This window comes from Planococcus citri, chromosome 3 (assembly GCF_950023065.1).
Source record: "Planococcus citri chromosome 3, ihPlaCitr1.1, whole genome shotgun sequence".
In the NCBI taxonomy this organism is placed as follows: Eukaryota; Metazoa; Arthropoda; class Insecta; order Hemiptera; family Pseudococcidae; genus Planococcus; species Planococcus citri.
The window spans coordinates 60,743,343-60,757,340 of record NC_088679.1 but is presented as its reverse complement, the minus strand read 5'-3'; the positions used below and the strand labels follow the sequence as shown (position 1 = coordinate 60,757,340).

At 34.4% G+C, this 13,998-nt stretch overlaps 1 protein-coding gene across 1 annotated transcript; it reads left to right on the top strand.

Moving 5' to 3' along the window:
- Nucleotides 1–2,833: 2,833 nt before the first annotated feature.
- Nucleotides 2,834–13,794, top strand: LOC135840625 (aminopeptidase N-like). The gene is made up of 17 exons (XM_065357249.1): nt 2,834–3,057; nt 4,219–4,471; nt 6,806–7,156; nt 7,235–7,437; nt 7,530–7,688; nt 7,800–8,099; nt 8,180–8,363; nt 8,486–8,762; nt 10,294–10,375; nt 10,445–10,661; nt 11,188–11,377; nt 11,484–11,815; nt 12,437–12,645; nt 12,793–12,963; nt 13,066–13,212; nt 13,316–13,397; nt 13,504–13,794. The coding sequence occupies exons 1-17, from the start codon at nt 3,044–3,046 to the stop codon at nt 13,792–13,794; spliced, it is 3,462 nt and encodes a 1,153-aa protein (XP_065213321.1). The 5' UTR covers nt 2,834–3,043.
- The last annotated feature ends 204 nt before the right edge of the window (nt 13,795–13,998 follow it).

Below are 13,998 nucleotides of genomic sequence, written 5' to 3'. Positions count from 1 at the left end.
TAAGGCTTCCAAATTAGGAAATTTCAATTAAATTATCGAAGCGTAGCATAGCCTTCAAATTACAAAATTTAAAATTGAATTTTGGAGTTGGCACGGCTTCTAAATTACGAAATTCCAATTTGATTTTTGGAGCTGGCATAGCCTCCAAATTACGATATTTCAGATTGATTTTTTGAACTGGCATGGTCTCCAAATTACTTACTAAATTAAAAATAATTTTTCCGAAATCCCATGTCCTTGAAACTATAAAAAAGCAAATTAAGATTTGGAGTTTGCATGGCCTTCAAATTACAAAATTTAAAATTGAATTTTGAAGCTTACATGACCTCCAAATTACGAAATTTTCATTTCCATTTTGAAGTTTTGGGAAGCCAGAAAAGAGAACTTGAAACGCAGACAGACGACCTTGACAGACCCGGAAGTCAAACTGACAAACTTGAGAGATCATGACAGACGGGTTAATGACTCAAAGAGGCCAGATGAAAAGACAGACGACTTGAGGAAGTCAGACAGGCACACATACAACCTCGAGAGGTCAGACATGACGACCATGAGAAACTAGACAGGTAGGTCAGTGACCTTAAGAGGCCAGACAGACGGGTCAATGACCTTAAGAGGTCGGGTAGGCAGACAAACCACCTTAGAATTTGCCATATTGACAGGTCAATGACATTAAGAGGATATAACGACAGATATATACGGCACTGAGTGGCTAGACAGGTAGGTCAGTGACCTTGAGAGTCCAGACACAAGGGTCAATGACCCTAATAGGCCAACCAGACAGACAGGTAATGACTTAAGAGATCAGCCACTCAGACAGGCTAACAGACGACCTTCACAGCCCAACGACACAGGTAAACAACCTTAAGAGGTCAGACAGGGAGACAGATCGCCAATTCAATCCAGACACACAGGTCATACGACCTTGAGAAACCATCCATGTGGGTCAGTGACCCTAATATGCTTGACAGACGCCCCTTGGGAAGCCAGACAGGCACGCAGACAACCTTGAGAGGCTAGAAAGGTAAGTCGGTGACATTGAGAGGCCCGACAGTGAGCCTGAGAACCTTAAGAGGCCAGACAGAAAGGTCAATGGCCCTTGGAGGTCAGACACGAACACAGGCAGACAGACGACCATGAAGGCTAGGTAGGTAGGTCAAAAACGAGCCATGACCTTAATCGACCAAGCAGGCAGACAGACGACCTTGGAAAGCCATACTGACGGGTCAATTACTTTAAGAGATCAGACAGGAAAACAGACGACTTTGGGAAGCTAGACAGCGGTGCAGACAACCTCGAGAAACCAGACGGGATTATTTTCATGAATTTTGGACAATTTTGAATGGAAAAAAAATTGGAATTTTTTCAAACAGAATTTTTCATGACATTGATTTTTCTCGACTTTTTAACTACATATAAGTATTCAAGATAGGGAAACGGGAATTGCACCCTTGAGAAGACCAAACTTTTTTCTTCGAGAAATATCACCCCAACAAAAATTACCTAGTATGCATAATATTGCATAGTTACTTACTTGAAGAGAAATTTTTTTTGAGATATTCGAGAAAAGTCGTAAAAATCGTCAATTTTTCATCACTTTTATCAGATTTTTTGTTTTGATGGACCCTTTTTGAAACACAAGATATGCTATTATCAAGTTAATTAACAAGTTCAAAACTGTGACTTTTTATTCACTTAACATTTTTCATATCTAAATTAGAGCCTTTTCTGTTTCACATGAGTTCAACTTTTCAATTTTCTCAATCGGAAATATCACTTTGTACATTGAATATTAAGGTATTTTGGGGAAATGACTTGCTTTTTCATATTTAAAATCAAAAATTTTTGAATTTCTCATTTTATTCTTCCCTATTTATTTTGAAAATTTTAATTTCTAAATATTTTCTCTCAAGTGGTGAAAAATTTTGAGGGAAAGATCTAAGCATCTGAAAATTTAGAAATTGAAAAAAAAATCGAAATGCTTTCATAAGTAGTGAAAAAAATTGATACATAATAATAATATTGAACCTCTCCCCCCTGCATTCGAATAAAATTTGAGAAATTATCCTGCTTTTGTCTTCATTTATAATGTACTATATTTCAATAATGGAACACAAATGAGACTCCCCTTTCTGAAAAATATTGAGGTACCCTATTATTGGGGAAATGACTTGTTTTTTCATATTTTGAATCAATAACTTTTGAATTTTCCACTTACGCTTCCCTAATTTTGGAACATTTAATTTCTAAAAATTTTCTCTCAAGTGGTGATAAATTTTGGAGAAAAGATTTAAACATCTGAAAATTTTGAATTTGAAAAAAAAAATTGAAATGCTTTCTTAAATAGGAAGTGAAAAAAATTGATAGTAATAATACTTAATTGAACCCCTTCCCCTTCTATTCAAATAAAATTTGAGAAGTTGCCCAGCTTTTGTCCTGTTTTTTCATGTTTTTTAGTTTGTTGGACAACTTTTCGTCATGAAAATCACCATTTGTGGAATCTGCGCGCATTTTTACATCACTACTAAGGACACGATTTTCTGCCATATTTTGGCTGAACACAATTGTGTTTTCATTTTCCGGCCACATGTTTCGCAATTTATTAAATATCACGCAGCAATATACCTACACAGATACCTTACACATGAACGAAAATTCCCTAAAATGCAAACAAATTTTCATCCCATTTTGTTAGGTACTCGTACTTTCATCGAAAAAAAAATCTCACAACGAGTAAATTTTGCAGATGTATCAGATAGCAACACCGAGTAAGAGAAAATTTTGACCGTGAAAAGTTGCATTCAATGTTGAATACGAAATAAATTTCGCGTTAAAAAGTAAACACGGGAACGTATATCGAGTTGTTGATGACAATGGAGATCGCATACGTGCCATGCAAATTTCCACCTGGTGTCACCGTGTTGCAAATCGAACCAAAGATGAAAGTTATTTTAGATTATTCGTGCCAGGTTTTAATTAAGTAATCTGAAATCTGAAAATTAATACTTTTTCTCAACGAGGTTTCCAAAAGAAAACAGCTCAAATGCATGATAACGAGTAAGTAGGCAAAAAAATTCAATAAGTAGAAATGTTTACAGGATAAAATTTAATTATAAAATACCCTGAGTGAAAAAATTAACTCAAATATTTGCAACGTTGTTGCGAGCACTTCAAAAGAGCCAAGTTCACATTTAGGTTGATTTTCTTACTTATTACATACAAACAACCAACCATAAGGCGAAATACCACCTACCTACATTCCGACGACAAATATCCTACTATAAACAAGGAAGAAAACTCGCCGATTTTAAATTATTTATGAACCAAAATTAACATAAATTAGTGGTCGTGTTTTACTTAATTAAGAAAAGGGTAAAAAGAAAGAAATTTACTGTAGCATTAGCAATGATCGTTCCAAGCTTTTGGTAATTTCCAACATCAATATACTTTTATTTATTCTACACCGCTATTAACCATTCCCCGTACGATAACTCCATTAAAAACCGATAAACAGAACGAAAGTCTATAACCATTGGTCCCTAGAGAACGCAGACGAGAGTTCGAGTTGGCCTTTTTTTTTATCAACGTTAAAAATAAAAAATTAGCAAACAAATCGATGTTTAAAAGAATTTAAAATTATATTTTAGTTTTTTTTTTCAGAAGGGTTGTCGATGTAAAAAAAACACAGAATTTAATTAGGGATCCGTAAGTTGTTTGTTTAACAACGAGGGGTATTTTTGATGGAGCTTGTTTCGAGGCAGATTTTTTTTAATTGTCAGAATTCATTAGAATATTGTCAAAATATTCATCGATCGCGGAATTTTTCTTCTAGAGAGGAGGGGCTTCTTAAAATGAAGTTTGGAATACTTTTATCCAATACTTCGAACGTTTTCATTGCTCGTTGGTAAATTTTTCAACTATTTATACAGGAGAACAATTCGTCGATGCTCAAGTTTTCGATTCGAGATGTAGTTTTTTGTTGAAAAGTTACCACTTACTAGTAAAATTTTTTAATATTAACCAATTTGTTACCAACTACGTGGGCGTATCGTGTAATTATACAGGGTGTCCTATCAAATGTATGCCATAATTCAGATTTAGGCACGAAGTGAGATCAGAAAAAAATTATGAACTATTCACTTATAAGATATCTACAGTTTTTCAATATTTTAATTTACTATTACCAATTAAACTCAACTAAAAATACTATTTCAACAGCGACGAGTTTTCAAATGTGGACTTGCTTCCCAGCAAAAGAGAAGCGTTTTCCATCGACGATCAGAGTGCCATTTGTTACTTAGAAGACGAAATACTCGGCAGTAACGATCGTAAAAAAGTCACATATGGCAAAAAAGGCTGGTTTATGACGAGATGGCAAGCTTCACTAATCGGAATATCAATACTCATAATGCTATTTGTAGCCGTTCACATTAGCAGATCTAGAACTTCCAATGTTGAGAATATCAACGAAGTAAGAATTTTGAACTTCATTGCATATTAAATAGGTACCTATCTAACACGAATTTTGAATGAATCGATGGATAAGTATGAGAATTTTGGTAAAAACAAAATAAGTTTGCCCATTCTTGGTCAAATTTGTTGAAAGGGGCGGGGGGATTAAACAAAATTAACAATTATCAACAAGTAGCAATTTTTTCAAAAGTTTAAGAAAATTGATCAAAAAAAAAATCACGCTTGAACTGCTTCAAAGTATTTTTTATTCAATTTACGTATGACTGCAAGAACCACAGGAAACTTCTTTACCACTCAAAGTTGATAAAATTAATTTTCAAGAAGAAAGAATATCAGAATAGGTAGTTCCTCACAAGGAAGACATCCTGACAAACGGAACATTTTTCAAACCGGACACGAGACTCAGAAATATTAATAGAGCATGCAAAAATACTACGTCATCAGCCAAAATTTCAAGGGTTAAAATGAGTTTTTCAATTTTTGGTGAATTTTTGAAAATTTAAAGGCCCAATGTAGTTCTGAAGTCTTCAGCAAATTTTCAGAAGTTGAAATTTCCATAAAATTTTACCCAAAGAAGTTGAAAAGCTAAAATTCACTTTGCACTCTAATTTTAACACGTCAAGTCGATTGTAGAGGGTTTCATGCAATTCGAAATCGGATGCTTCCGGTTATATTTTGGAAATTCCACACTTTAAAAAAAACATAAAGCTGTCCAAATCAACCTTTAGAAGACAATAAAAGTGATTGGTGCTTCTTAGTGACTTATAATGTCTCCTTATGTATGACTGATTACACATCATTTTTCCAAAATCGACTTCTGCTGCTTCAAAACTGGATATTTCTGCAGCAATTTCATTATAAAAAATTTTAAAATTTCAAAAAAATTTGACACATTTGCTGTACTTGCGCTGCTTGACGAAAAAATATAATTCTGTATAATGCCTAAAACGACTAGAGAGGATTGAAAAATTGAAATTTTGCACTGAACAATTTTCCTTCTGCACTTTTTTTACGTACCTACTTATTTCGCATACTTATCTTCACCAAAAAAACAAATAAAAGTCTTTAAAGAAGGTTTTTTGTAAAAATGTGCACCTTGCAGACAGTTTTTTTTATTCAACTCGTATGTTGGAAAAAAGTACTACCTAATCAAAATACGCATTCTGACCGAAAAATAGTTCGTGAAGTAAGTATTTTTCAGTCCGAAGCTATGGCAATTCAAAGTTTTCTTTTGCCAATTTCACCCCAACCCCTGCGATACAAAAAAAGGCTTTAAAAAGAGTGCAAAAACCACAAAAAACTCACTTTTCGTATACACGTGACAACACCGGTCAATAAGAGTGGGGGTGGTGGAATTTCGGCTTGATTTTTTTTTAAAGGTACACAATCATAATACATCAATGATTTCCCAAATTTGAGAACAGGGGCATTTCACTTATCTTACCAGGAAATAGATATAAGTACTCTTTGAAAATACCTCAAACCTCGATACTAAATCATTGTAGGGGCTTCTGGTCAAGGATTTTCTTTTAAAAAGTAGACCTGGTAAATTTCCTGAATAATTGCATTTTTGAATTTGAGGGAAATTTATGAAATTCCGCAGGCTCATGAAATGTTGAATTAGGGTATAAAGTGAATTTTAGCTTTCAAACTTCAATAAGTAGGTAAAAAAAAAATTGTGAAAATATCAATTTTCAAAAATCTATTGAAGGCTTCAGAACTGCTCAAATCGGTTCAAAACTGTTTGCGATCGGTTCAGGGGGTCAAAAGATGGGTATACTACATACTAAATTTCAGATTTATAGGTTAATTGAATAAAATTGTGATTTTTTTCACATTTTTCTTCCATAAACATTTTCAAAAATTCACCAAAAGTCTACATAAAAGTGCACTTTAGGACTTTGAATGTTTATTGGTGATACGTATCTTTGTACACTCTTTCTATTTCGGTTTGTCCGGTTCAGAAATTTTCTGTTATTTGGGGTACCTTAGCTACGTCGCGAGAAAATCATTTTTGATCATTTGTCCAAAAAATCGATTGGCATTTCACTTCATTATAAAATTCAAGCTCTTGTAATAGTGAAAAAACATTACCCAATCTGGCCTTTGCGAATATACAGCTGCTCCTTGATAGAATAGCATAACTTTTTTTGTTCAAAATTAAAACACAATTTTTTTCTCGGAAAATTACGAGTCTCTCATCGTTCAACACTTTTTGTAGAGATTTATTGTGAGACAAAACTACTTACGTTGAAACTTCATCCCCAACAAATCAAGTTTGATTTTAATTTTTTTTTCTAAATAATATTCGTTGCTCACTTCTTTCACACAGCCCAAACCATGCTGTAGATTTCACGCATCGCACAACTTACCAGAAGCCAGCTCATCAGAAATAACTCCAGCAGCACTGGCAACAATATTTTCATCCCGTGCCAACCCAACTTCAACTACCCAAATATTAAACGACGATATGAGATATCTGGTCGAGCCTAAAAATTACGTAATTTATATCCAACCGTTCCTCGAAACATCTGCAGGAAAACACAATGCGTTTACATTTCGTGGCAATGTTTCCATAACTCTGAACGTGAAACAAGAAGTCAAATATTTGGTCATCGGCGTCAATGATTTACGTATCGTGTCCACGTATTTGTACGAAATCAACGAAGCGACTGCTGAAGAAGTAAGTTTTCCAAAACGTTCCTAAATAATTCAGTAAATTACTCGTACGCACTAAAAAAGACTTGATTTGATTTGAAAGGTAATACATCAGATAGAAGACACCATTGATCTGAATATCGATTCGTACGACGTTTACGAAGGTACCCTTAATCTGGAACTTTACAAATGGCTTCAACCTGGTAAAATCTACGAGCTTGTGATTGAATTCAACGGCGATGTTCAAAATCTACCTTATGGTTTGTTTAAATCTCAATTCTACGATGAGATAACTGGTCAAAGTCGGTAAGATGGTGATAGAATTAAGAAAAAAATTTAGGTAAAATCTAACCAAGCTGCAGAAATCAAGATTGTCAACTGATTTCCATTTTTAATAGATGGATCGTGGGCACCAATTTGGATGTACCATTTGCCAGGACAGTATTTCCATGTTTCGATGCTCCAACTCAAATGGCCACGATTCAGCTGAATATTGCTCGTCAGGATAATATGCTGGTTCAATCCAGCACAGAATATTGGCAATCTGTTGAATCAGGGTAAACCTACCCATGAATAGAATTTTCAAATTACTTGCCATATGATAGTATTCTTAAGCACCTTAATTCAAATATCTATGTAGATCACACATTTCTACTTATTTTTCTTAGCGATGGTTGGACTTGGATACTGCACAAGAAGACGAGTCCATTACCAATACATTCGTTGGCTTTCGCAGTGACCAATTTCGAAAACGAATCCAGAGTAACTCCACAAACATCTCATTTTATAATCTGGACTGCTACAAAACGCACAAAGGAATTGGAATACGTCCTAAACTTAGGCCCATTGCTATTGAACGACATTGAAGTACATCTAGTAATGGCCCTACCGGTCAAGAAAATCAATATTTTCGGTTTACCTCAAATACTACCGAAACAAAAGGCCAAAATAGGAATTATTTATATGTCGTAAGTTTTGCCACAAATTGTAGCCCTCAAAAAATATTATCAATCACTTGATTTTTTTTTGTTATTTGGATTCATTGAAGAGAGGCCGATTTGATAGTACAAGAAGGTAAGACTTCAGCAGCACATAAACAACATGTGGGTCACATGTTAGCAGGTCATTTGATAGAACAATGGATAGAGAATTCAATCACGTTTCGATGGAGGCAAGACAATTGGATCAAAGAAGCATTGGTGCAATTCCTCGAATATCATTTGCTCAAATTTGTAAGTTCAACTACCCATACTTATGCTTTGTATGCACCAAAGAAGTGCCTCCCTATTGCCTAACTAATCTTTATATGTATACCTATTGAAATTGATTTATTTGGAATATAATTCATAAATAGGTTGAGCCATCGTGGAAAACACTCGATCAATTCTTTGTGAACGTTCAGCAGTTGGAAATGGATAAAGAAATAGCTGATCCGAGTAGACAAGGAAAATATATAAGATGGATTCCACATATTGAAGAAAGCGAATTGCAGCATTTGTATCCCATCAATGAAACCAATGTATTCCGGCGAAGCGCAATGGACGAATTTCAATCACATCAATTAATAACAGAATCGCAAGCTAATCCAAACATTTACACACAATTGTACGAAAAGAGATTGGTAAATAAAGGTAAACTGAATAAATTAGTCAACTTATGAATTCTCGCAGTCACATGTTCGGATATGTAGTTTCCAACAATAAGGGAATATGTTGAACTGGTCTTCACCAATTTAAACGAAACCAAGCTAAGCCAAAAGAGCAAGTCTCAAAACTCCTAGAACCAAAATTTCAGATGTTGAAGTTCATTTGTAGATTTTTGACGAATTTTCGAAAATTTAGGAAATTCAAAAAAACTTTTTCAAGGGTTCGATTTTTAAACTTTTTTACGAAGTATACATTTTTTGATCAAAGTGAATCATTATGAACAATTCCTGTAATTCTACTCCCAGACATCATAGTAATAATTTTTGGGCCATTCTGGAGCCTCTAGTGAATTTTTAATTTCCTCCAGAAATTTCAAATCGTTCTAGGGAGAGGTTAAAAAGAAAATTTGGCACCCTCTAGACCATTCCATGTGGTTATCGTAGAATTCTAGAGGAATCAGTTTAAAAAAAGAATAATTTTAGCTCAATTTGTAAATTCCAAAAAAATTGAAAAAAATCACCATTTTCAATCAATGTATTCAAGTATAATCAGGGTAGATCACCCAAAAAAAGGTTGGCGGATTTTGACCAAATTCAGCAAACACCTTTATTTTAAATTGAAAGTCATTCAGAAAAAATTTTACCTCCGGAGGCGTCCCTGGAGGGGAGAAATGGGTCCTCAAAGAAGAGGCATTAAATTTTCAAAAAAGTCGTGATTTTTTTGTCTGGTTTGGGAAAAACGATCCCGTCCGTATAGGTAAGGTACGTTATGAAAAAGGTTGAAAATCGCCCTTAAAACAGCTTTTTAAAAGTTTTTTAAATAGGTAATCAAAAACTCTCCAAAATTCAAAAAATGATCTTTAGACTGGATTCTAACCCTCAAAAAAACAATTCTGTAAATCAAACCGAGGAAGGAAATGAAAATGTTCTGCATGGAAAATAGACTTACGGAAGAGCTCTCGCAGAAAATGCAATTTCCCCAGCGTTGCACCCGCTCATTTTCGAGATTGGTGTCCAAATGGGGCCGATTTAGGGCCCGTAAATTATCCGAGGGAACTAGGGAAGTGTGGGGAAATCGCATTTTAGGTAGTGTTGGCATCACAGATAGAAAATTTTCAGCCACCCCCCCCTCTTACAAAATTTCGACTTTCCAATAGAAACTCATTAGAATACAAAAAATTCACACTTTTAGTTAAAATTTTGATTACTTACTCATGAAGGCATGAAATCATATCCAGCGAGTTTTGGTCTTTCCAAGCTCCACATTTCACCTCCCCGATTTGATTTATAGAATCGTTTTTCTGAGCGTAAGAATTCAGTCTACTTTAGAACCTGAAATTTGGGTTAAAGAGGTTTCAGGGAAAGCTCTTTCGATCCAGCTTGATTTCGTCCAAATCGGAAAGTGTTTTAAAATGAGAAATAGAGGGAAGCACCTCGCCATCGTTGGCTTTTGCTAATTTTACTCTCAGTGTTTCTAATTGATTAACTTGATTTGAAGTTATTTCTGTTGCTTACAGGAGCCTGTTTAATAAGAATGATCGAACACATAGTCTCACCGCCCTTATTCATAACCTCTATCAGAATTTTTTTAGAAAAAAGGTACGTAAATGGAAGTACATTCGTCTTGTTTCAATAAAGCTCATGCGGATTCCGCCATTATCTTTTCAGTCGAGGAAAGGTTGTCGATGGAGAAGATTTTTGGAAAATAATGACAAAAGAAACGTTAAACATCTCTTATGCCGGTTATCAGCTGTTACCAAAGGGTGTTTCCCTGCAAACAGTGCTTGAAGACTGGATTTATACGAAAGGTTATCCGTTGATAACTGTGACGCGAAATTATGATAAAAATACTATCACATTCGCCCAACATGTTAAAACAACATTGGTATGAGTATGTAAAAATTTGATTTACATTTACTTACCTATGTACTAGAGACATGTCTTTCTTTTATATACACTATCAATATAAGCTGTAGCAAGTCTGTTCTAATAGAGATTAGAAGAACACAACAATGATAGGTATTTACTGGGTAGCTTGACTTTTAAAAAGTTTTACCTAGGAACCCAGTAACTGACTGTAGGGCAGAAATCACTGAAAATGTGACTGTTGATAAGAAATCTACCTAAAACTACCCGATTCGATTGTGTTTTTTGTGGTTTTCCAAATGTTGAATATTTCAAAACTCCATCGAAAAATTAGGATGGAGTTGGACCTTATTTTATTTAAAGTTTTGTGACTATTTTGAGAGTACAACATAAGCATTGCTTTTTTAAAGGCATAAAATTGGGTTGATCATGTAAAAAAAATAATAAAAAAAAACACATGCATTTCCATCGTTTTTCTCCTACCATTCTCACTTCACTTTTAAGAGGCACTACATCTTAATCACTGACAAAACAATTTTTTCTAGAGCCCTTACAAAGGACTGTCCAAAAGGTTGAACTTATGGTACATTCCAGTCAGTTACACTACCGAAAATGAGAAATTCTTCACCGCCACTGCTCCCAGATTCTGGCTAAATAAAGTTCGTTCCATTGACATCATACCACTCGCCAGTCTGAAGAATTCAAACTGGTTGTTAGTAAATCCCCAACAAACAAGTCAGTATGATTAAGTGTGAATTCGAAATTAATTGAAATAAGGACACCATATTCATCCATAGGTAATTAATTAATCATTTTGAATTTTCTTTCAATTTATATGTAGACTTTTACCGAGTATATTACGACATGCACAACTGGTCATTACTGCAAAACGCTGTGAGAAAAGGAGAACTTCCAGATATCGTCAGATCTCAGTTAATCGACGATGCTCTATTTTTCGCTCGTAAAGACATGTTGGATTACAATTTTGCCTTGGATTTCATCAGCAATCTTGCTTTGTATAGAGAAAAAGAGTACATCGTTTGGTCGACTGTGTTACGTCACATGAATTACATCCGGAATATGCTGTTGGAAAACGTACGAGTAGCTGTATCTCATGACGACGACTCAATAAGGCTCGATGTCAAAGATTCGGAAAATTTGCAGAAGTTCAAAGTAAGTATGCAGGTATTTTTTGATTGCTGGAAAGATCTAAAGTATTGAATTTCATCGAGAATCTGTTGACAAGAAAACAATTTGAACTCATACTTTTTCAAATTTGAACGAAACCAAATCAAATCGTAAGAGTATTTCCCAAAGCTATCGTATAACCAACATTTCAGATGCTGAAGTTCATTTTTGGATTTTTGGCGAATTTTTTAAAAACTTGAAAAATGAATCAATATTGTGAATAATTCCATAAATTCAACTTCCATTGCTAAAAATCATTTTTGGTCCTTCCGGAATAATTTTAAATTTCTGAAGAAAATTAAAAAATTTCTGAAGGCTTCAGAATGGCTCAAAACACAAGTTGTTGGTGAGTAGGTATAGGAGATGAATTGAAAGAATCATCCATAATATATTGCTTCACTTTGTTCAAAACAATTCATGTTTCAAGAAAAAGTGTAAAAATCACCCTTAAAACATTTTTTAGATTTCTAAAATTCAAAAAAACTCTCCAAAAATTGGCTACGAGGGTTTTAGGACTTGCTCTCTCGATCTAGCTTGGTTTCCTTCAAATCAAAGAATAATCAGTTCAAAAGGTTCCCACGTGAGTAAAAAATTGTGCCTTTTCAGGTGTTCATGAGAAGGTTAATAGCAACTCCGTTCAATGATCTTAATTCGAAATCGTCTGATTCGTCAACAATGAAGCATACCGATAGGCTTCTAAGAAGCGATATATTTTTATGGGCTTGTGCAATGGGTATATCCGAATGTAATACGATGGCGAGATCAGAATTCGATAAATGGAAAAACACGAATTTTCCCGACACTTCTACTAATCCGTACGTGAACTTTTCAACAATATTTTTGAGACAATCTTAAAAAGTTGATTTTTCAGATTTTTTTACCATTTCACAAAAAGTAGGGTAAAAAATCCTCTGATAAACAATGTTTTTTTTCGTCCCCTTCTTGTTTTTTTTTTGTCGCAGCATTGAACCTGACATGAGATACCCTGTTTTATGCTCAATCATGCAAATAGGAAGTACATCGGATTATGATTTTCTTCTATCTCAATATCAAAACACGCCCGAAACGAGTCCAGATAAAATCATATATTTGAAGAGCTTGTATTGCTTTAAAGAAGAAAAAAATTACAGAGAGTAAGAAATGCCTAGTTAGTTTACCAAGATTCATTAATGAGTTCATCGGTTTCTGCTTATTCGGTTCAAAACGAATAATAAATAATTTCATTTCAATTGTAGATTTTTGGCTTCAACTTTGTACGACAATTACTCGATAGATCATCTGCATAAAGTTAGCATGATGTGGGCAACGATACCACAAAGTTTTCACACTTCTACTGTACCTTTTAATTTCATGATCGATAACTGGAGTGCAATCAAGGCTCGGTAAGTTGATCAATTCCATTTTCTTGATACAAACGTGAATGTACCCAGATGCTCTGGCCAGCAGCGATTTAGCCCCAGATTGATAATTCAATAATTTTTCTAGTTTCTCAGAATTTAAAACCATAATGAAAACAATCGTCGAAGCAGCAACGTTCAATCTTCAAAAACAATCTGAACTCGACGCGGTATAATTTTATCGTCTTATTTCACTGAATTATCCAATATCCAATATCCATTCTAGTCAAGTTTTTGAATTTTATTTTGTAAAATATGTATTATGGTGATTCACAGTTGAACCAGTTGAGAAATAGCAACATTAGCGAGCTTCCTTACTTGGATCATACTTTTGATGACGCTATAAGAAATCTACAAGATCGTAGAAAATGGAGAGCCAAGCAAATGAACGATTTCGTATCTTGGCTGAGCAAGAATTCCGAATGCGTGTACGATGGATTAAATACTAGTAATAAAGTTCCAGTCCCGGTCTCGAGAAAAGGGAATGAGAAGAAGCTTACAACAATTGAACATGATAATATCTATAACAAATCTGATTACGCTAGTGCACTCTTTTCAAATCTGTAAAATATTTGTTTCATTTTTAAATAAATTAATTTGTAAAAACGTTAATCATTTTGCATAGGAAGGGCTTCATTAACTAGACCTACTATAACATAAAACTATTGAGCCAAAAAGTGGTGACGAATCCAACAGAGAGAAGCAATGGATGGCCCTCATCTCCCTTTCTTTTTTTTATCCATCTGGTTTTTTGGGAATTGCGAAAACAAG

Excerpts from the sequence above, each read along its gene's own strand:
- LOC135840625 (XM_065357249.1), top strand. Across the intron at positions 7,689-7,799 it reads TGGCAATCTGTTGAATCAGG|CGATGGTTGGACTTGGATAC; the intron begins GTAAACCTACCC and ends TATTTTTCTTAG. Across the intron at positions 8,100-8,179 it reads ATAGGAATTATTTATATGTC|AGAGGCCGATTTGATAGTAC; the intron begins GTAAGTTTTGCC and ends GATTCATTGAAG.